A 21,306-nucleotide genomic window follows, 5' to 3' on the forward strand; every position below is an offset into this window, starting at 1 on the left:
TGATTTAACATTTACAGAAAATCCTCCTGCCTAGGTAGAGAGCATTTCAGGTAGATAATTATTTAAGTTGTGATTTGGAGGAAAAGAACAATAGAGTTATCTCAGGTCCAGGGTGACAGCTCAAGACCTAGAAAAAATGGGCATGTAAACTGAGTTAAGTTTTTTTTTTTCTTTCCAATTACTTTTTTTCAGGTGAGCTGGCACTGGAAGAACTTAACTGAGCTGGATCAGCTCTGGATGCTCAAATGTTTACGATTTAACTGGTACATCAATTTCTCTCCAACTCCCTTTGAGCAGGGTATATGGAAGAAGCACTACATTCAAATGGTAAAAGAACTTCATGTTACCAAGCCTAAGGTACATTTGGGACGAAAAGCAACAAATATACAAATATCAGCTATTTAGGAATACCAGAGGGGAGATGGATGGGGAGGGGGCGGGGAATGGGTTAAACAGGTGATGAGGATTAAGGAGGGCACTTGTAATGAGCACCTGGTGTTGTATGTAAGTGTTGAATCACTATATTGTACACCTGAAATGAATATTACACTGTATGTTAACTAAGTGGAATTTAAATTAAAACTTAGGGGCACCTGGGTGGCTCAGTCGGTTGAGCGCCCGACTTCGGCTCAGGTCATGATCTCATGGTCCGTGAGTTTGAGCACAGTCTGGCGCTGTGCTGACAGCTCAGAGCCTGGAGCCTGCTTCGAATTCTGAGTCCACCCTCCCCTGTTCTCACTCACTCTTTCTCTCTCTCTTTCAAAAATAAATAAACATTAAAAAAACTTTTTTTAATAAATTAAAACTTAAAAAAAAAAGGGAATTCCAGAACTAAGACTAAATGATCAAACTTGAAGTTGGGGAGGGGACTTGGTTGAAAGGAAGTACACTATTAGGTCAAAATTTTCCTTTTCTGAGAACTTGATAGCCTTGTTCAAGACATCCATGCTAGTTGAGAGTCCTCATGGGACACTCCCAAAACCACAGTTCCACCCAGGAGGCTAGGACTGCGGAACTCCTCATTCTGTTCAGATTCCTGGATTTCTGTGTCTCTGACTCACACACCAAGCAATTCTGACACTGACACTCTGTGGAGAATGTGCAGTATTTGCTATCAAAGGGTCATCAAATTTTACTTTATTAATTCAAATTTTCTGATTCTATCAGGTGAGCTAAAGTTTATTTGTGTATCATTTACAAAGAAAATTTTTCCAATAAATCTGTAATTATGGAAATGAGTATGAGTATACTAAAGTTCTTTTTAATCTAGAAACTAAGCAATGTAAAGCATTTACATATGATCATAAAAAGTAAATAATGCAGGAATAATTTTTCTAGTTGTTTTGTCTGCATTATAACCAATGTTTATGTTCATTCTTATAGTCACAGTTAATTAGATAACTCATGGGAAAATTTTATGAGCCTTTTCTTTATGGTGTGATCTATACACATGCAGAGTTGTGCATCGTTTTGTACAATAGATAAGTTCCTGAAAATTATGTGTAAATTAAATTTTTTAAATGATTTTTAAAACCACAGGGGTATCATATCCTGTGAAAAAATTGCAGTGAATCCTTTTAAAATTGAAGAATCCTTTTGAAAGATGAATAGTCAGCTCCTAACTTGTTCATTTAGGTTTAGTTTTATTGTTTTAAAGTAGAATCCATCTACATTTAATATAGTAATAAACTATGCATAATTAATATTGTTACAATTGCAACGATAAAACTAGTCTTTCAGATTTCAGTAATGGGTGTGCTCCATGAGGATTTCTTTTTTTTTTTTTTTTTTTTTTTAATTTTTTTTTTTTTTTTAACATTTATTTATTTTTGAGACAGAGAGAGACAGAGCATGAACGGGGGAGGGTCAGAGAGAGAGGGAGACACAGAATCTGAAACAGGCTCCAGGCTCTGACCAGTCAGCACAGAGCCCGATGCGGGGCTCGAACTCACATACCGCGAGATCGTGACCTGAGCCGAAGTCGGACGCTTAACCGACTGAGCCACCCAGGCGCCCCGAGGATTTCTTTTTTTTTTTTTTTTTTTTTTTTTTTTTTTTTTTATATTTATTTTTTTTTTTGGGACAGAGAGAGACAGAGCATGAACGGGGGAGGGGCAGAGAGAGAGGGAGACACAGAATCGGAAACAGGCTCCAGGCTCCGAGCCATCAGCCCAGAGCCTGACGCGGGGCTCGAACTCACGGACCGTGAGATCGTGACCTGGCTGAAGTCGGACGCTCAACCGACTGCGCCACCCAGGCGCCCCCGAGGATTTCTTTTAAAAAAGAAAAGTTTAAGTTGCAGTGATGGAAGAAGTTATTTTCAAAATTACCATGACTGTGACTTCTTTTCAGATCTGATAAGGCTTTTCTCGACTCTCATTTTCAGTTGGGGGCAGGGAATGTCATTCAATAGCTGAAGCTTGGGCAGTTCTGGGGCAGAGAAGAGAAAAGTGATTAACCAGTTTGTAGAGGAAAAGAGGTTTTGAGTATTACTTATAAAACTGACTTTACAGCTTTGTCTTTAGCAATAATTCTTTTCTATAAAATATGTATAACTGTATTTAAAAATAATGAATAGTTCTGATGCGAGAAAATTGCCACCTCTTTGCTTAGTATTATATTTCTTTAGCAAACACTTTGTTATATTAAACTTTAATTTTTCTGCTTGATAAATAGACCTAAATCAGAACAACAAAGGTTAATAAAATCTACTAATAAACTTAATGATTAAAGAAATAGACCTTGGGGCACCTGGGTGGCTCAGTCAGTTGAGTGTTCGACTTCAGCTCAGGTCTTGATCTCACAGTCTGTGAGTTCGAGCCCCGTGTCAGGCTCTGTGCTGACAGCTCAGAGCCTGGAGCCTGCTTCAGATTCTGTGCCTCCCTCTCTCTCTTCCCCTCCCCTGCTCATGCTCTGTCTCTCAAGGTCTCAAAAATAAATAAAAACATTAAAAAAAAAAATTAAAAAAAAAAAAAAAGAAATAGACCTAAGTCAGAAACACTGAAGAGTCATGTGATTAAGGTTAATAAAGTCATGTGACTAAGGTTAAAAAGTCAACTGTCAGCACCATACATACTTGAGTAATTTGTGTAGTTTCCTGTGAGGTTACTTCAGTGATGATGAATGTAGGCAGCCACTGGAGTTTACCTTCACTCAAGCACCTCCCCCTTCCACCTCCCCCCCACCCCCAGTACCTTGTACCTGGCATGTGCTTCAGCAGAGCTTTTGAAAGCATTTTATGAGCAAATGGTTGTGGTTAATATTAGTTTCCTCAAGCTTAACATGAAGACTGGACTAGAATGATCTTTGTAACTATCTGCAAGGCTCTGTTATCCACCCCACACAATATAATTTCAAAAAGACTCAATCTAGAAAAGGAAGAGTAAGCTGAACCCAAAGTAGATAGAAGGAAGAAATAATAAAGAGCTAATATCAATGAAATCAGAGTAAACAATAGAGAAAAATCAGTAAAACCAAAGCTGCTTCTTTGAAAACATAAATAAATTTCATAAGTTTCTAGCTAGGCTGATCAAGGAAAAAAAGAGAGAAAACATTCATTACTTGTAACAGAAATGAAAGAGGGGGCATCAGTACAGATCCTGTAAACATGAGAAGAATAATGAGAGAATACTATGAATTAGTTCACATCACTAAATTTGACCACTTAGATGAAATACAGTTTTTGAAAATACAAATTACAAAAAGTCTCAATAGGAAATAGAAAACATGAATAAATGTTTATCATTTATGAAATTGAATTCATAATTTTCCATAAAACTCTAGACCCAGATAGCTTCATTGGTGAATTCTATCACAGATTTAAGGAAAGAATACTAATTCTTTTTTTTTTTTTTTTTTTAATTTGAGAGAGAGAGCATGAGCAAGTGGAGGGGAGGGGCAGAGGGATAGAGAGAGAATCTCAAGCAGGCTCCACACTCAGCATAGAGCCTGATGCGGGGCTTGATCCCATGACCCTGGGATCATGACCTGAACTTAAATCAAGAGTCAGACACTTGGGGCACCTAGGTGGCTCAGTTGGTTGAGCAGCCGACTTTGGCTCAGGTCATGATCTCGCAGTTTGTGGGTTTGAGCCGTGTCGGGCTCTGTGCTGACAGCTCAGAGCCTGGAACCTGCTTCGGATTCTGTGTCTGTCTCTCTCTCTCTCTCTCTCTCTCTCTCTCTGCCCCTCCCCTGCTCATGCTCTGTCTCTCTCTGTCTCAAAAATAAATACAAACATTAAAAAAACATTTTTAAGAGTTGGATGCTCAGGGGCGGCTGGGTGGCTCAGTCGGTTGAGCCTCCAACTTCAGCTCAGGTCATGATCTCACAGTCCAGGGGTTTGAGCCCTGTGTCAGGCTCTGTGCTGACAGCTTGGAGCCTGGAGCCTGCTTCTGATTCTGTGTCTCCATCTATCTACTCCTCCCCTGCTTGCACTCTGCCTCTCTCTCTCTAAAAAATAAACAACAACAAAAAAATTAGATCTTTAAAAAAAAAAAAAAAGTTGGACGCTCAGCCAACTGAGCCACCCAAATATTAATTCTACATAAATCCTTTTATAAAATGGAAGACAGGAACACTTCCCAACTCATTACCTTTATACCAAAACCAGATAGAACCTTTATAAGAAAAGAAAACAAAACCCCAGACTAATGTCCCTCAGGAAAACAAACATAAAAATCCTTTAAAAATATTAGCAAATTAAATCAAGTTATTTATAAAGAAAGAATAATACATGATGACCAAGTGGGATGTATCCATGGAGAGTAAGGTTGGCATAATATTAAAAAATTAACCAATGTAATTCACGGAATAAAAGAAAAAAGATGTATGATCATTTCAGTTTATGCAACAAAAGCATTTAACAGAAGTTCAATATCCACTCATGATTTTAAAAATTCTCAAAAAGGCTTTAGGTGAACATCATTTTGTTTACTTAATACAGAGAAGTATCACAGTTTCTATTCTGTTTTGTTAAAGTGTCAAACATTTTGTTACTTTTCAGAATGAATAATGTTTGTATAAAATTACTAACACACATGAGTTTTTTCTGCCTGAAATTGTTTATTGTTGTGTATTATTTATTCCCAGTAGTATTAAATAAGGTCTTCTTCAGCAAAAACAGACAGATTCTGTTTGATATAAGCTCAGAGAAATGAAATGAATGACCATTCTAAATGAGACCTGAAGAAAATATTGAATACTAAACCAATAATGAGCTATCAATTATATAAATATGAAAGGTCTTCTTAACAATCATTCATTAAATTAGTAAATATTTATTAAGTACTGTTATATGCTGGGTGCTGAGTATAAGGGTCCTAACCCTGCTTTCAAGGAGCCTAGTCTAGTGGCCTAGGACTTAAACAAATACATAATTACAACACGGAGTAATACATGCTATTCTGTAATAGAAATGTATACAATGAACAGTTAACACAAGGATAAGAAACTAACTGATTCTGCTTGAAGAGATTGGGGAATTTATTAATTTTCACCAACAATTCAAGCAAACCAATTTACCACGCAAAGCTTCCCTAATCTCTTAAAAAACAAAAATTAAGCCTTTAATGGCTTCTCAACATACCATTACCACTTCCCTTAGGTTACAACCACATAAAAAACCTTATGAATTTCACACACAAAAATAGACTTTCAATTTGGGAAATTAAAGCAAAACTATTCTTTGGGAGCAGTTAAGGTTTTGAAAACCGATAAAATCTATAGTTTACCCCCCATATAACTCGAAGTTGTCCCTGTGTGTTATAGATAATTAAGCCTGGAGTACCTTTTTTGGAATGTGTACATTTTTAGGAATAAGTTAACTGCAATTGTGGAAAAATTATACAATGATGTGGTAGAAGAGGTCGCAGTACAGGATAGAGAGGTTTAGAGCGAGGACTTGAAAGCACGACAGTCCTAGATTCAAATTCTGACCCTTTGGGGTCCCTGGGTGGCTCAGTCCATTACGCATCTGACTTCAGTTCAAGTCACGATCTCACAGTTCATGAGTTTGGGCCTCGCATAGGGCTCTCTGCCATCAGCATAGAGTCCGCTTTTGACCCTCTATCCCCCTCTCCCTCTGATCTCTCCTTCCCCTGCTTGCTCTTTCTCTCTCTCTCTCTCTCTCTCTCTCTCTCAAAAATGAATAAACATTAAAGAAAAAAAATTCTGACCCTCTGTCTTACTACTTATGTAATAGTGGGCAAGCTCATTGGTTTATCCTATCTTCAGTTTCCGCTTCTGTAAATGAGAGTAGTAACTATTACCTTTTAGAATTAATATGAAGGTTAAATAAAATAATGCATGAAAACTTCCTGAGAAAGTACCTGACACATACAAGTACTCCTGGATTGGTGGCTGCTATAATTATTGTCACCATTATCATTGCAGTTGGGGCAATGATGATGGTGGTGATGGTGGTGTTTTGTTTTTCGTTGTAATTATTATGATGTTTTAAGAACAGAAATAATTTTCTTCTTCTAGACACCTCCAAAAGACAGGTTTGCGGTTGCTGACATTCAACCAGTTACAAGCAGTTCTCCAGAGGAAAAGCAGTTTCCAGCATCCGCTTTCCGGTCCTCTTCCTCTTTGAGAAAGAAGACTCACGGGGAGAAAGAACTCCCACCCTGGCGATCCTCTGACAAACATCCAACTGATATCATTCGCTTCAATTACCTGGACAACTGTGATCCCATTGTGCAAATCTGGCAAGGGTGAGAAGCTCCGTGCTCTTTTCTACTTATTTGCCATTAGACACAATTTGCTGGCACTTCAGTATAGGAAAAGATGAAAATAGAATTTACTGTGAAAAAAAATGCTCTTCAATGAATAGAAGCAAAAAGTAATTGAGAAGTAAACCATTATTGGTAAATTTGCCTTGTTCATTAGGTTTTGTTTGCATTTTGTAGCTCTTATAATTTCACATTACAGCTTCTTTTGATATATATATTTTTAATGTTTATTTATTTTTGAAAGAGAGAGAGACACAGAGCATAAGCAGAGGAAGGACAGAGAGATTGGAAGACACGGAATTTGAAGCAGGCTCCAGGCTCCGAGCTGTCAGCACAGAGCCCAACACGGGGCTCAAACTCACGAACCATGAGATCATGACCTGAGCCAAAGCTGGACACTTAACCGACTGAACCACCCAGGCGCCCCTTCTTTTGATATTTTAATACTTCAGGTTTCAGTCTAGCACCATAGAATTCATTCTGGTCTTTTCCTTTTCCATATTTACACCTCCCTTCTCTGACAGTGAGAAACCAGGCTCTCATATTTATTTATGCAAGTTATATATGTACATATATAATTTTGATTATATACTATATGTATAATTTATATAAAAATTGCATACTAGGGGCGCCTGGGTGGCGCAGTCGGTTAAGCGGCCGACTTCAGCCAGGTCACGATCTCGCGGTCCGTGAGTTCGAGCCCCGCGTCAGGCTCTGAGCCCCGCGTCAGGCGCTGGGCTGATGGCTCGGAGCCTGGAGCCTGTTTCCGATTCTGTGTCTCCCTCTCTCTCTCTGCCCCTCCCCCGTTCATGCTCTGTCTCTCTCTGTCCCAAAAAATAAATAAAAAACGTTGGAAAAAAAAATTTAAAAATTGCATACTATACACACACACATATACATGAACAGTATGTATTTACTTACAAATACTGAAAGTAATTTTAAAATTGCTAACCTATTTCATTATTAAAACAAATCTGCTGGGGCGCTTGGGTGGCTTGGTCGGTTAAGCGTCCGACTTCAGCTCAGGTCACGATCTCGCGGTCCGTGAATTCGAGCCCCGCGTCGGGCTCTGTGCCGACAGCTCAGAGCCTGGAGCCTGTTTCAGATTCTGTGTCTCCCTCTCTCTGTGACCCTCCCCCGTTCATGCTCTGTCTCTCTCTGTCTCAAAAATAAATAAACGTTAAAAAAAAAAAATTAAAAAAAAAAACAAATCTGCTAACTAGACAGTATTTGCTTATGGTTCTTTTTTTTTTTAATGTTTATTTTGAGCAAGAGAGAGTGCAAGCGAGGGAAGGGCAGAGAGAAAAGGAGACACAGAATCCAAGGCAGGCCCTAGGCTCTAGGCTCCAACGTGTCAGCACAGAGCCCAACATGGGACTCAAACCCACAAACCATGAGATCATGACCTGAGCTGAAGTTGGACGCTTAACCAACTGAGCCAGGCAACCCTGTTTATGGTTCTTTTTGACTTTAGTCTGAGGGCATATATTCATAACACTGTGTTCAAAAGTTATGTGGGTTCTTTTTTTAAATATCTCCCTTCACTGTGGTTTGTTACATAGTTCTAAAGTTCAAACTACATAAAAGCAAACAAGAAGTGGGCGCCTGGGTGGCTCAGTAGGTTAAGCCTCTGGCTCTTAATTTCGGTTCAGGTCATGATCCCAGAGTTAGTGAGATCAAACCCTAAATCGGGCTCTGTGCTGACAGTGTGGAGCCTGCTTGGGATTCATTCTCTCTCTCTCTCTCTCTCTCTCTCCCCCTCTCTGCCTTCTCCCCCCAATAAATAAATAAAAACTCTTTTTAAAATGTATACGGAAAGTGCACAAAAGGTATACTCAGAGAAGTGCCACACCCCCATCTCTTCCATTCCTCTCCCATCCTGCCATCTTTTCCACCCCATTCCCACTAACAAACCTAATTATTTTACCATTTTCAACTATCTGACTGGCAAACAGTTTAAAGGTTGACAATACATTCTGTTGGTGAGGCTATGGGCAAACAGGCACCTCATACATTGCTAGTAGGAATATAAATTGGCACAAACCTTATAGAGGGATATTTGGCAATTACCCAGCAAAAATACATATGTCTTTACATTTTGACCCCAAAATCCCACTTCTAGGAATCAACCTTGAAAATAAGAAAAGTAGGGGCACCTGGGTGGTTCAGTCAGTTAAGTGTCTGACTCTTGATTTTGGCTCAGGTCGTGATCTCATGGTTAGTGAGTTTGAGCCCTGTATCGGGCTCTGCAGCGTGGAGCCTCCTTGGGATTCTCTCTCTCCCTTTCTCTCTCTGCCTCTCCCCTGCTCACACTTTCTCTCTTGTCTCTGAAAATAAATAAACTTTAAAAAAAGAAAATATGAGAAGTATATCTGTATAAGGATATTTATTGCAGGGGTGTTTCCTATTTTAAAGTATTGGGAATAACTTAAATTTTCATACATGGAGAATGTCTGTTGAATAAACTGGGTATGGTCCATTCACACAATGGAGTACTAGGCACATATGAAAATGAGGAAGAGCTCTCTGAACTGATTGGCAGTAAGAAGGTATGTTAAGGGAGAGAGGCACATTTCAAGAGAGTATCTGTAGTATGCCACCCATAGTACAGAAAGAAGAGAAAGTAGGAAAATATACATCTGTGTCTGTATATACACATGTATCTGTTTGTTAATATACACATACATACATGTTTACAGGATAAATAAGAAATAAAGGAAATAAATTTTGAAATGTTTTGTAATGTTTCAATATGTCTGCTATGTTTTCAGAATATATTTAAACAGATTAACATCAAGGCAGCATAAGATAGTGAAAGTGTACAGGCTCTGGAGCCATACTGCTTGGGTTCAAATCCAGACTCCCACATTTCTAGCTTTGTGATCCTGGGGAGTTCCGTAACTTCTCTGTGCCTTAGTTTCCACACCTGTAAACTGGCAATAATAGTAATACCTAGCTCATAGGATCCCTGTGAGGTAATCCTCATATATGCAACATGCCTACGAAAGCGCCTAACACGTAGTAAGTAAGCACTTATTTTGTAGGATGGTTTACTCAAATTATATTATGTGGCTATAGTAAAAGAAAGGGTAATCCCACAAAGTCTGCTGAGTTGGGGACATTCAGATTACTTGTGTATTTTGTATTTTCAGGACTACTCGAGTCCCTTTGGAGGTGAGATGAGAGTGGTATCCCAAATTAGGCAAGAATCAAGCTCTTTGAGGGTGCAGACCATGTGCCTTACTCATTTTTATATCATCACTGACTAGCTTTGCAATACTCATTAACTGATTTTGCAAGAAGTGTAGCCTTTCTGTTCATAAACTTTAAATTTTAGTTGCATCAGAAAAAAATCTAATTGAGTTGCTAATAACTTAGAAAGTACTGGGTGAAAAAAAAAAATCAAGGTACAAAACAGAGTTTTAGGAGTGGCTCAGTTGGTTGAGCATCCAACTCAAAATTTCAGCTCAGGTCATGATCTCATGGTGGCGAGATCAAGACTGAGTCCCATTTTGGGCTCCACACTGGGCATGGAGCCTGCTTGAGGTTGTCTCCCTCCCTCTCCCACCCCCCACTTGCATGCACGCACACTCTCTCCCTCAAAAAAATAAAATAAAACAAATTTTGGGGGCACCTGGGTGGCTCAGGTGGTTAAGCGTCCAACTCTTGGTTTCAGCTCAGGTCATGGTCTCACAGTGTTCATGGGTTTGCTGCGCTGACAGTATGGAGCCTGCTTGGGATTCTCTGTCTCCCTCTCTCTCTCTGCCCCTCTTGCATGTGCTCTCTTTCTCACTCAAAAGTAAATAAATAAAACTTAAAAAAAAAAAAAAGCAGAGTTTAAAAGAAATACTACCATTTATATTAAAATGGGTGGGAGGGTGCCTGGGGTGGCTCATTTGTTAAGCCTCTGACTTTGGCTCAGGTCATGATCTCACAGTTCATGAGTTTCAGTCCCACATCAGGTGAGCTTGAGCCCTGCTTCTCTCTCTGTCTCTCCCTCTTCCTCTGCCCCTCATGGGATTCTCTCTCTCGAAAAAAAAAAAAAAAGGTGGAGAAGAAAGAATATATATATATATACATATATATATATATATATGTATATATATATATATATATATACACACACACACACACACATATATCCATAAAATATCTATACATAAAGTATCTTTGGAATATACACAAGAAACTGATACTATACTGTTTGCCTTCAAGGAGAACTGTAAGTTGGAGACAAGAATAGATGGAAAAAATTTCACTGAACATCCTTTTGAACTCTTGAATTTTGAATCATTGTGAATGTATTGACTATGTATTGATCAATGTATTCCTGAAGATAGTATTTAAGAGTTTGTGTGTGGCCCTTATACTGGACTATGGTGGTAAATAGGAGAGAGACAAACTTAGATACCCAGGCATATGAATGGTACATTAACATGAGATAAACTGATAATGTCCTGAGTTTTCTGTGAAACTCAGATACCATTTATGAAAGGCAATAATCACATTAAGTGTTAATGCACTGAACACCCAATTAAAAGACAGAGATTATAGAATGGGTAAAAAGGCAAGAACTGACCATATACTTTTTACAAGAGACACACCTTAAATACAAAGACACAGATAGGTTTAAAAGTGAAGTGATGGAAAGAGATGTACCATGCAAAGAGTAAGCATAAGAAGGCTAGGATGACCACTAATATCAAATAAAAGAGCCATCAGGACAAAGAGTATTACCAAAGATAAAGAGGGACATTTCATAATGATACAGGGGTTAACTAAAGAGGAAGATATAACTGTTACAAATGCATATCTACTTAATTACAAGGCTCAAAGTACTTAAGAGAAAAATTGATGGATCTAAAGAGATAAATAGACAATTCCACGAACACCCTTTTTTAAGTGCATGTGCTACATTCACCAAGACAGACACGATGCTTGGACTCTTCAAAAAGTCAGTGCCATGAGGAAAAAAAGAAGTGGGAAAAATGTTCTAGACATAAGAAACATAACAACCAAATGCAGTTTGAATCTATATAGGATTCTGATTTAAAAAAAAAAAAAAAAAAAGACTGGGGTGCCTGGGTGGCTCAGTCGGTTAAGCATCCGACCTCAGTTCAGGTCATGATCTCACAGTTTGTGAGTTCAAGCCCAGCATCAGGCTCTGTGCTGACAGCTCAGAGCCTGGAACCTGCTTCAGATTCTGGGTCTCCCTCTCTCTCCCCCTCCCCTGCTCACTCCGTGTCTCTCTCTCTCAAAAATAAATAAACATTAAAAAAAAAAAGGTTATAGAAGACATTCTTGGAACAATTGCAGAAATTTGAATATGAATTGAATATTAAATGATATTAAAGAATTACCATTAATTTTCCAAAGTATGATGACACTAATGTGGTTAGGTAGGCAAATACTCTCTGAGGAGATGAGTATTGAAGTATTTAGGGGTGAAGTGTCTGTAATTTATTTTCTTACAGTATGGGAAAAATGCATACATACATATATATACACACATACATATATACGTGATGTGTGTATCTATATATATGTATCTATATAGAGACAGGGATAAAGCAAAAATATCAAAATGTTAGTAATTGTTGAATCTAGTTGGAGAGTATATGGGTAATCAGTGTGCTATTCTTTCAAATGTTCTTTATATTCAAAAGTTCTTAATTAAAAGTTGGGGGACATTTTTGAAAACTAAGCAACAAGAAATATTTGAGCAAAGCTGGACTTTTTAAATAAAAATTTTTATACTGGATATTCAAATATCAAAATACAACCACTTGTAACCATCAGCTAGCATTAACAGTTTTGAACTCATGACCAATCTGGTTTCATTTATCCCTCACCCCTTGTTCCCTTTCCCCAGGTTACTTTGAAGACAAATCTAAAGGTTGTATTATTTCATTCATATATATTTCAATATATATTGAAATTGTGATATTTCATATCACATCTAAATCCATGGATGATTTCGTAATAAATCAAATATCAAACCAGTTTTGAGGTATCTTTGTCTGATAAAAGGTATTTTTAAACAGTTGGTTTGTTTAATCAGCTTCCATATAAGGTTTGCATGTTGTATTTAGTCCATGTGTCACTTAAATCTTTTTTTTTTCTTTTTTCTTTTTTTGGATCTATAGGCTTATCCTCTGTCCTTTTTTTCTCCCCTTGCAATTTGTTTGTTATAGAAATCAGGCTATTTATTCTGTAGAGCTTCTCACATTCTGATTTTGCTGATTGTACTCCCAACGTGCAGCTTGGCATGTCCCTCTGTCTCCTGTACTTGGCCATACTGGTGGTCAGAGCTAGAGGCTTGAGGAGATAGGATCATGTACTTCCATCATGAGGTGCAAATCTCCGGTTGTCTCTTTTTTTGTGATGTTAGTGGCTATTGAGGATCATTGCTTAGATCCATTACTTCAGGCAGACTTTTTTGGAAAGTGCCAGAGAATAAACGCTTTACAGGATATATCTCTGTCACAACTGTTCGACTTTGCCATTGTAGTCTGAAAACAGTCAAAGACGAGATGCAAAAAAATATAAGCATGACTATGTCCCCATATAACTTTATTTACAAAAATAGGCATTGGGCCAGAGTTCACCTCTGGGCTGCAGTTTGCTGATCCCTACTTTATCCTAATATGTATGATAGTTTTAGAAAACCAATACTAATATTAATACAAACAATAGGATTACTAAAAAACAGTTTAAGATTTCTTTGCCTGTATTTTTGTCCTTAGTTCTTAGTAGAATACTACAAAGAATATGCGGACAAATTACTGTGTTAAAGTCCCATGAACTAACTAATTCCTCCATGTGTAATAATGCCACTAACTCCATAGACAAGGTTGTTTCTTTTATTTGTTCTTAGATTTTAGGGATTTTCTTCCTTTGTTTTATTTTATAATTTTGAGAAAAATTGAGATGGTTCCAAAGTCAAATATATAAAACAAAGTATATTTGGAGAAGTCTAGCTTCTGTTCCTACCCCTCCATACTGTTCTTTGTTCTTGATTGGATCACATAGGGATCCTACTTATAGGTAACCATTTTTCAAGATGTTATGGTGTCGTCCTTCCATTTAAAAAAATTTAAGCAAATACACACAGGCATTTTTGAAATAAACATACCACTTTATTCACCTTTCTTTTTTTTTTTTTTTTTTTTAACATTTTTAATGTTTATTTATTTTTGAGAGAGAGAGAGACAGAGTGTGAGCAGGGGAGGGGCAGAGAGAGACACACACAGAATCCAAAGCAGACTCCAGGCTCTGAGCTGTCAGCACAGAGCCTGACATAGGGCTCAAACCCATGAACTGCAAGATCATGACCTGACCTAAGTCAGAAGCTTAACCAACTGATCCACCCAGGCACCCCCACCTTTCTTTTTTCATGTAACAATATATCCTGGTGATCACTCCACAGTTGTATGTAGAATTACCCTGCCTTACTTTTTATAGCTCATGGTACTCCATTGTGTGGATGCATCAGAGTTTATTCAACCAGTTCTCTTATGATCTACATTTGGCCCATTTCCACTTGAGTGAAAACAATCATTTAAATCATAGGAACAACAAAATCAAACAGACAAATAGCCATGCAAATTTAAAATGATTGTTTGTAATTTTCCAATGATTTCTAATTTACAGAAGGAGGAAAAGACATGAAATGAACCCAGATTTCAGCCGACAGTCACATGATAAGAAAAATAAATTGCAGGATAGATCTAAACTAAGGAAAGCACAGTCACTGGTAAGTATTGCTTACAAAAGCTTCCCCACCATAACATTTGTGAAGATTGCTGGATCTTGAATCCTATTTGTGAAACTAAATTTGTTTTTTTTAATCAGAATCATCAAGTGGTGGTTTAAATTCTGGTCTCTGACAAGCTGTGTGACCTTAAAGACATCTTTTATTTAATTTCTCTTAGGTTCTATTTAAAAAAATTTTTTTGAGTATAGTTGACGTACAATGCTGCATTAATTTCAGGTGTATAAAGGAGTGACTTAACATCTCTATATGTTAAGCTTTGCTCACCACAAGTTGTAGCTACCATCTGATGACACCACACAACGCTATCATAATATCAGTGCCTATAATCCCTGTGCTGTACCTTTTATTTATTTATTTTTAATATTTTAAGTGTTTATTTTTGAGAGAGAGAGAGAGAGGGAGAGAAACAGAGTGGGGGAGGGGCAGAGAGAGAGAGAGAGACATAGAATCAAGAGCAGGCTCCAGGCTCCGAGCTGTCAGCACCAGCCCAACACAGGGCTTGAACCCACAATCATGACCTGAGCCAAAGTTGGACGCTTAACCAACTGAGCCACCCAGGCACCCCTGTAGCTTTTATTACCATGAGACTCTACACCTCTATTTTCTTATCTGCTAAAAAAATAAAAAATAAAAAACAGACTGGATGAAGTGAAATGGATGAATCTGCTTTGAAAGTATACAATATAAAGGGAGTACAATTATCATTGGTTCTTTCTTCTGCTGTGAGTCTGTTGGGGTGGGGGGTCTCTATAGATTATTTCCTTATAGAGTGAAGGTTCCACTGACCTAAGAAAAAGGTATGCTTTCCTGCTCCCAGTGGGGCATGATTGTAAAAGTGCATTTGAAGTAACTTCAGAAAAAAGGAATTAGGAATTTTTCTTTCCCCACTGACTAATAAAGTCAGTGATTGTGATTAGGGAACATTATTATTTCAGAGCAGAGTTTCCCAAATTGTGGTTATGTACCCCCAGTGGATCTCTCTCAGCCCGTATGAGTCTTTGGAGCAAAGTAGAAGAGAATAAGGATGAAATAAAAAGTTCATTTTAGCAGTAAAGATTTAGGGAAAAAAAGCTGAGGATACACACGCAAGGAAAATTAATGTAAAGTGGATGTCAATTGGGAGAGGAATAAGTATGTACTCGTGAATAAATCACTTTTATAGCTCTCTTTTAAAGCTCTATTACTTTCTGTTTAAATGTATTTTCAAGTGTTATGTTTCAAAAAAAAGAGAGAGCTTTTATAAAATGAGCTTTTTTAAAAATAGGGCAGTCTGTATTCTGAGGGGCCAATTTTGTTGGAACATTGGAGCAAATTAGGGAACATTATTATTTCAGAGCAGAGTTTCCCAAATTGTGGTTATGTACCCCCAGTGGATCTCTCTCAGCCCGTATGAGTCTTTGGAGCAAAGTAGAAGAGAATAAGGATGAAATAAAAAGTTCATTTTAGCAGTAAAGATTTAGGGAAAAAAAGCTGAGGATACACACGCAAGGAAAATTAATGTAAAGTGGATGTCAATTGGGAGAGGAATAAGTATGTACTCGTGAATAAATCACTTTTATAGCTCTCTTTTAAAGCTCTATTACTTTCTGTTTAAATGTATTTTCAAGTGTTATGTTTCAAAAAAAAGAGAGAGCTTTTATAAAATGAGCTTTTTTAAAAATAGGGCAGTCTGTATTCTGAGGGGCCAATTTTGTTGGACTGGATGAGGCTTATCACAGACATATGTACAGATGCCCAAGGGAATGAGGAAGCTGAAAGCAGAGCAGTAAAATTGTCAGTGAAAACCATTAATTGAGAAAAATAACTTTATGAGGCTTATCACATAGGCCATTTAGGCATGCTTCTGCCTGGTTTCCAGGCCCCTCCTGGGCCAGGAGTAGAAGAGAAATCCAGGGGAGAGCCAGGAATTTAAAGCACATAAAAGTTGATGGTTGATGTATGCTTACAAATTATCAGCACAAACATTTCTCTGGCCTAAAAAACAAAACAAAATCAAAGGCTAAACAGAAGCCTTCCCCATGGGCTTTTGACATTAACCATCTGTCACACACTAGAGGGGCTTGCTTAAGTTAAAAAATTCATTATATTTATAAACTTTAAAAGTTGTGCTAATTAAAGCTGGAAGGGAAACCAGGGCAAATTAAACAATGATGGAGAACAACGAAGCTATTAATAAAATGAAGTGTGCAATGGTGGTGATCTACTTGTGTTGTTTATGTAAATGTACTAATTATAATCACTATTTATGCTTCGTACTTTTGATAAGGAGCAGAAAGCACAATTAAACCCTCCAAAAGTGTGCTAGGATCTTTTTCTCAGTCTGATCTGGCCGTTTGGGCCACGAGGCTGCATGTGGCTAAGGTTTCCCCCTCTCCAGGCAGTGGCAGTTTGCTCTCTCAGTGGGCCACGTAGCTCAGAGGAAATAAGCAACCTCCTAAGTGATGCAAGGCGATTGTGCAAATTTTGGAAATGCTGGATGTGGGACCACAGAGAAGAGGAAATGGGTTTTGAAGAAATTGAATTAGGGGACAGAAGGAGAGAAGCAAGGAAAACTCTGAGAATTGCCACTATGGAGAGGGTGGTGGACAAAGCCCCATGCAATTGCAGCAGAGGGAACCCTGTGTTCATTTGATAGAAAGGTCTCACGTCATTAAGATAGGTGTATGTAGGAAGATTTCAGGAGGAACTAGAGAAACGGGAGCAGGCAGAACTCGGGAACATATTATTAAGGTGAGGATGAGAAGGACAGACCCACAAAGCTCTGCCCAGCAGGTGCCTGACACCTGAACACTGAGTCTTTCTTGCCCCTGTAAGCAGAAAATACTTGGATACTTGGAAAAGGTAGAGCTTTGTGGAATGGAAGGGTTGAAACAGAACAAAGCTCGGGAGTATAAGAGAATACAGAGAATATTCCTTAAGTCATCTCTCCAGGACTGTGGCCATGAGGCTACTGAGACCCGTCTTCTTCACTTTTTGTCTGTCACGATTTATAGTTTTCAAATATGAGAAATGTCTCCAAAAAGAGAAATCTGCTTAGGGAAACAGTTTCAGATCCACATGTATTACGGTGAACTTGTGATGTTTTGTATTATTTACTAGACTTGAGCTTTCAAAACCTGCCCATTTAAAGGGTACCTGATTTCCATGTATGGCTTTCAATTCTAAAGCTGCCTCTTTACAGCTGTTTCATTTAACCCCTTCTGGTGTGAATCATTGATAGAAGATGGGAATAAAGCCTAGGTCTGATCACTAATGCTTTATAATTTTGAAGATTGTTTATTAAAATTATATAAAGAAATGTCCGTTGCTCTTAGTTATTAAAATTTCATAAAGAACAAAGCAATTTAAATATATAAACGCCACAGTACAGCAAGTACTATCTTTTAAAAAAAATTTTTTTTTAAGTTTATTTATTTATTTTGAGAGTGAGAGAGAGCACGAGCGTGCGCGTGTGCGTGGGAGCAAGCAGGGGAAGGGCAGAGAGAGGGAATCCCAAATGGGTTTAGAGCCTTCAGCACAGAGCCAGACATGGGGCTTAACACGGGGCTCAAACCCAAGAACTATGAGATCATGACCTGAGCCCAAATCAAGAGTCACCCAACTGCCTGAGCCACCCAGGGACCCCAGCAAGTACTATCTTAAGAAAATTTTCCATCTTGTATAAAGACATGGGAATTTCTTTTTTTTTTTTTTTTTCTCCAAATCTTAACAGCCAGACCTACAATGCCTGTTCAGGAAGGGGAAAGAGGGAGCTGTCTCCTTGGGGGAAAGCTTTGATGAGCTTGTGGGGAGGGATGCCACCTTGAGGGCTTGGATGTTACAGGCACCTGGTCTCCAGAGGAAGGGAAACCTGCTCTGCCGGAGATTAGAGGAAGTTTGTTGTTTCTCTTCCAGCTTGGGAGGAGGGAGAGAAGTGGTGGAGAAAGAGCCAGCCAGGTGCTGAGACAGGTCGGGAAGTGAGGCCAGGACCCATTCAGATCCGAATTTATTTGCTGTTACTGAGATGTAAACCCCGCCTTCCATCTCTACAGTAAATTCTCAATTTACACATGGAAGCAAGATCTCGGAAGTCTAGAAGACAGGAAAAACAAAACCTCCTGGGACAATTCACAAAAACTGAAGGGTGGGCTTTGGACGTCCTGGGACCTGGAGGTAGACTCAGAGGACCCCAGCTGACATCTTGTTTCATGTCATTTTTCTTTTTCTTTTTCCTACCAAGTTAAGTGTAAAAACATTAAGTACCTTTTAGCTCACACTGCTTTTTCTTGGCGATCAGAGAAGTCCTCACTTTCTAGGTTCTGATCTGGCCACGGATTTCAAAAAGCTTGCTGTTTCAGACCATTCACCTAAATGCAAGTAACAAAAGCCTTTAATTGCCTGCTTACTCTAATTGCTCTAGATAAGACCTTATCTTTTTCTGTACTCTGCTAATTCAAGCTTCTGCAGTTACCTTCCAACGCTTTCCAAGCTAACTTGGTTTTTAGAGTCCTGATCTTTTAAATGCTTCTGTAAGCTTTGTCACCTTTTTTTCATCCCCTCTCTGAATCAGAAGAGGAGGAAAAAAGAATATACTCCAAAGTGATAGCTGATTCTTGTCGTGAAAGAACAATGGCTTAAGAATCAGGAAAGCCAGTTTTCTGGCCTCTGCTCTACAATTAACTAGCAGTCACTCAAACTTTGAGTTTTCATTTTCCCATTTATAAAATGAGAGTTTGGATCCCACCATCTTTAAAGTCCATTCCTGCCTAACTAAAGCCTGGAGCTGCAGAACCCCACAGTCCCCTGCACATTTATTCCCTGGTTTCTTCTGATGCCAGAGGGACACAGCTGTGACTAAAGTGACTTTGCATAGAATACCAGAAAGAATCAATTACACTGGTGAGTTCTGATTATAAACCAATGGAAACTGGTTTCTGTCTCCTATCCTTTTCTTTGAACTTTAGAAAATACAATTAACTGTAACAGAAGTATTTACGAAACAAACCCATGCAGTGGTTTCCTTACAGGCAGTCTTTAATAGACTTCTTTCAAAGTCTGATGACTTCCCCAGGTGTTTGTTTATTTGGTTTGGATGGGCAGAATTAGAAATCTCAACAGGAGAGATCTTTAATTATTCAGCTCAATCAGTGAAACTCATGAGAGTTCCATTTGGAATACAGAGTAAGAAAGAATATGGGCTTTGTGGTCAGAGAGACCAGAGTTCTTTTACCAAATGGCACAATTTTGGATAAGTGAGTGACCAAACCTTTCTGAGCCTCTATTTCTTCATCTGTAAAATGGGAATAATGATTCCTCCCTTGCAGGATTGTTGTCCGGACTAAATGCCAGGTGTATCTTAGGTATTCAACACTTGTTTGTGTTCTCTCTCATTAAATACCATCTTATCTTGCAGGGCACCTGGCTGGCTCAGTTGGAAGAACATGAGACTCTTGATATCCAGATCATGAGTTCAAGCCCCATGTTGGGTGTAGAGTATTACTTAAATAAACTTAAAAAGAAATACCATATTATCTTTCACTTTGCTGACCAAGAGTATAGGTTTGGGACTCAAACAGCCTAGGTTCAATGCCTGATACCACAATTTTATTTGTTTTTTAAATGTTTATTTATTTTGGTGGGGGGAGGGGCAGAGAGGGAGACAGAGAATCCTAAGCAGGCCCAAACCCTTGAACTGTGAGATCATGATCCTACTGGAGCAGAAATCCGGAGTCAGATGCTCAACCACTCAACTGACTGAGCCACCCAGGTGCCCCTATTTTATTTATTTATTTTTTAAAAGCTCCAGACCCAACATAGGCTTGAACTCATGACCCCGAGAGATCAAGAGTCTCATGCTCTGCCAACTGAGCCAGCCAGGTGGCCCATGGCACCAGTTTTATTAGCTCAGTGATTTGGGTCAGTTATCAACCTCTGGGAGGTTCTGTTTCCTCATCTGTAAAATGGAGTTAGTAATGACACTAACCTCACAGAGTTAGCAGAGGGGGTATAAGGCATTTAGTAGTGCCTAGCTCAAATAAGTATTCAGTAAGTAGCAGCTGGTGTGGGTAATAGCAATTACCAGTATCAAAATCCTACCAGGTCACTGCCTGAGGCTGCAGGAGAGAGAGAGAGAGAGAGAGAGCACTGATGGTGAAAGCTGCAGAGAGGTCAGGCAGCAGCCAAGGGACATTGGCAGCAGGCTCCCCCCCTATGGAATAAGCTTCTCTTTCTCGCTTGTACTTTTACTTGCCCTCAGTTTTAGCTCCCTTTGTCTTTTCTTTCCCCCATGGTTTCCACTATGTGAAAAGTGATTGCATCCATAGCGGCTGAAATGTGAGCTACCTATTTTTTTTCCTGCATGGTCTCTGTACAGTCTGCCCCTGCACATACATACATGTATTCCCTCCTCAGCGACATTGGGTCTTTTATTCCACACTCAGACTGAACTGTGCATGTGTGTTGAACTCAATACTGTGAATTCTGTGCTACCTGTGCTCCTCTGCTTACTAATTACAATATTGGTTGTTGTTAATTTTTGATGCCTATGAGAAGAAAGGGCCTAATTGCTAAGAATCCCGGGGGCAAAATTAACTCTTAGGAAGGACCACTACTTAGAGTCTTTGCATTTATCCTTTGCCTCTAAAAGAGCATAGTTTTCTTGTTCTGTCTTGTTATCTTCTTTGTGATGCTTTGCATAATAAATTACCCTGGCATTTCCAACAAGAGTGACTCTACCTGCTTCTCTTTTACTGAATATTTATTTTTTATTAAAAAAAATTTTTTTAATATTTATTTATTTTTGAGAGACAGAGACAGAGC

The 21,306-nt window shown here is 38.6% G+C and overlaps 1 protein-coding gene across 3 annotated transcripts in view; it reads left to right on the forward strand.

Moving 5' to 3' along the window:
• The window catches only part of FBXO16 (F-box protein 16), a 57,141-nt gene that overhangs the window by 28,291 nt on the left and 7,544 nt on the right, over window positions 1-21,306 (forward strand). For 2 of the 3 annotated variants that reach the window (XM_078445571.2, XM_078445572.2), the window contains exons 5-7: window positions 193-357; window positions 6,484-6,713; window positions 14,385-14,487. In XM_078445571.2, the coding sequence (XP_078301697.1) occupies window positions 193-357; window positions 6,484-6,713; window positions 14,385-14,487 (498 nt within the window). Of the gene's footprint in view, window positions 1-192; window positions 358-6,483; window positions 6,714-14,384; window positions 14,488-18,539; window positions 21,188-21,306 lie in introns of those variants that run through there. The other variant, XM_078445573.2, reaches the window with a different exon arrangement.

This window comes from Panthera onca, chromosome B1 (genome assembly GCF_046562875.1).
Source record: "Panthera onca isolate mPanOnc1 chromosome B1, mPanOnc1 haplotype 2, whole genome shotgun sequence".
Taxonomy (NCBI): domain Eukaryota; kingdom Metazoa; phylum Chordata; class Mammalia; order Carnivora; family Felidae; genus Panthera; species Panthera onca.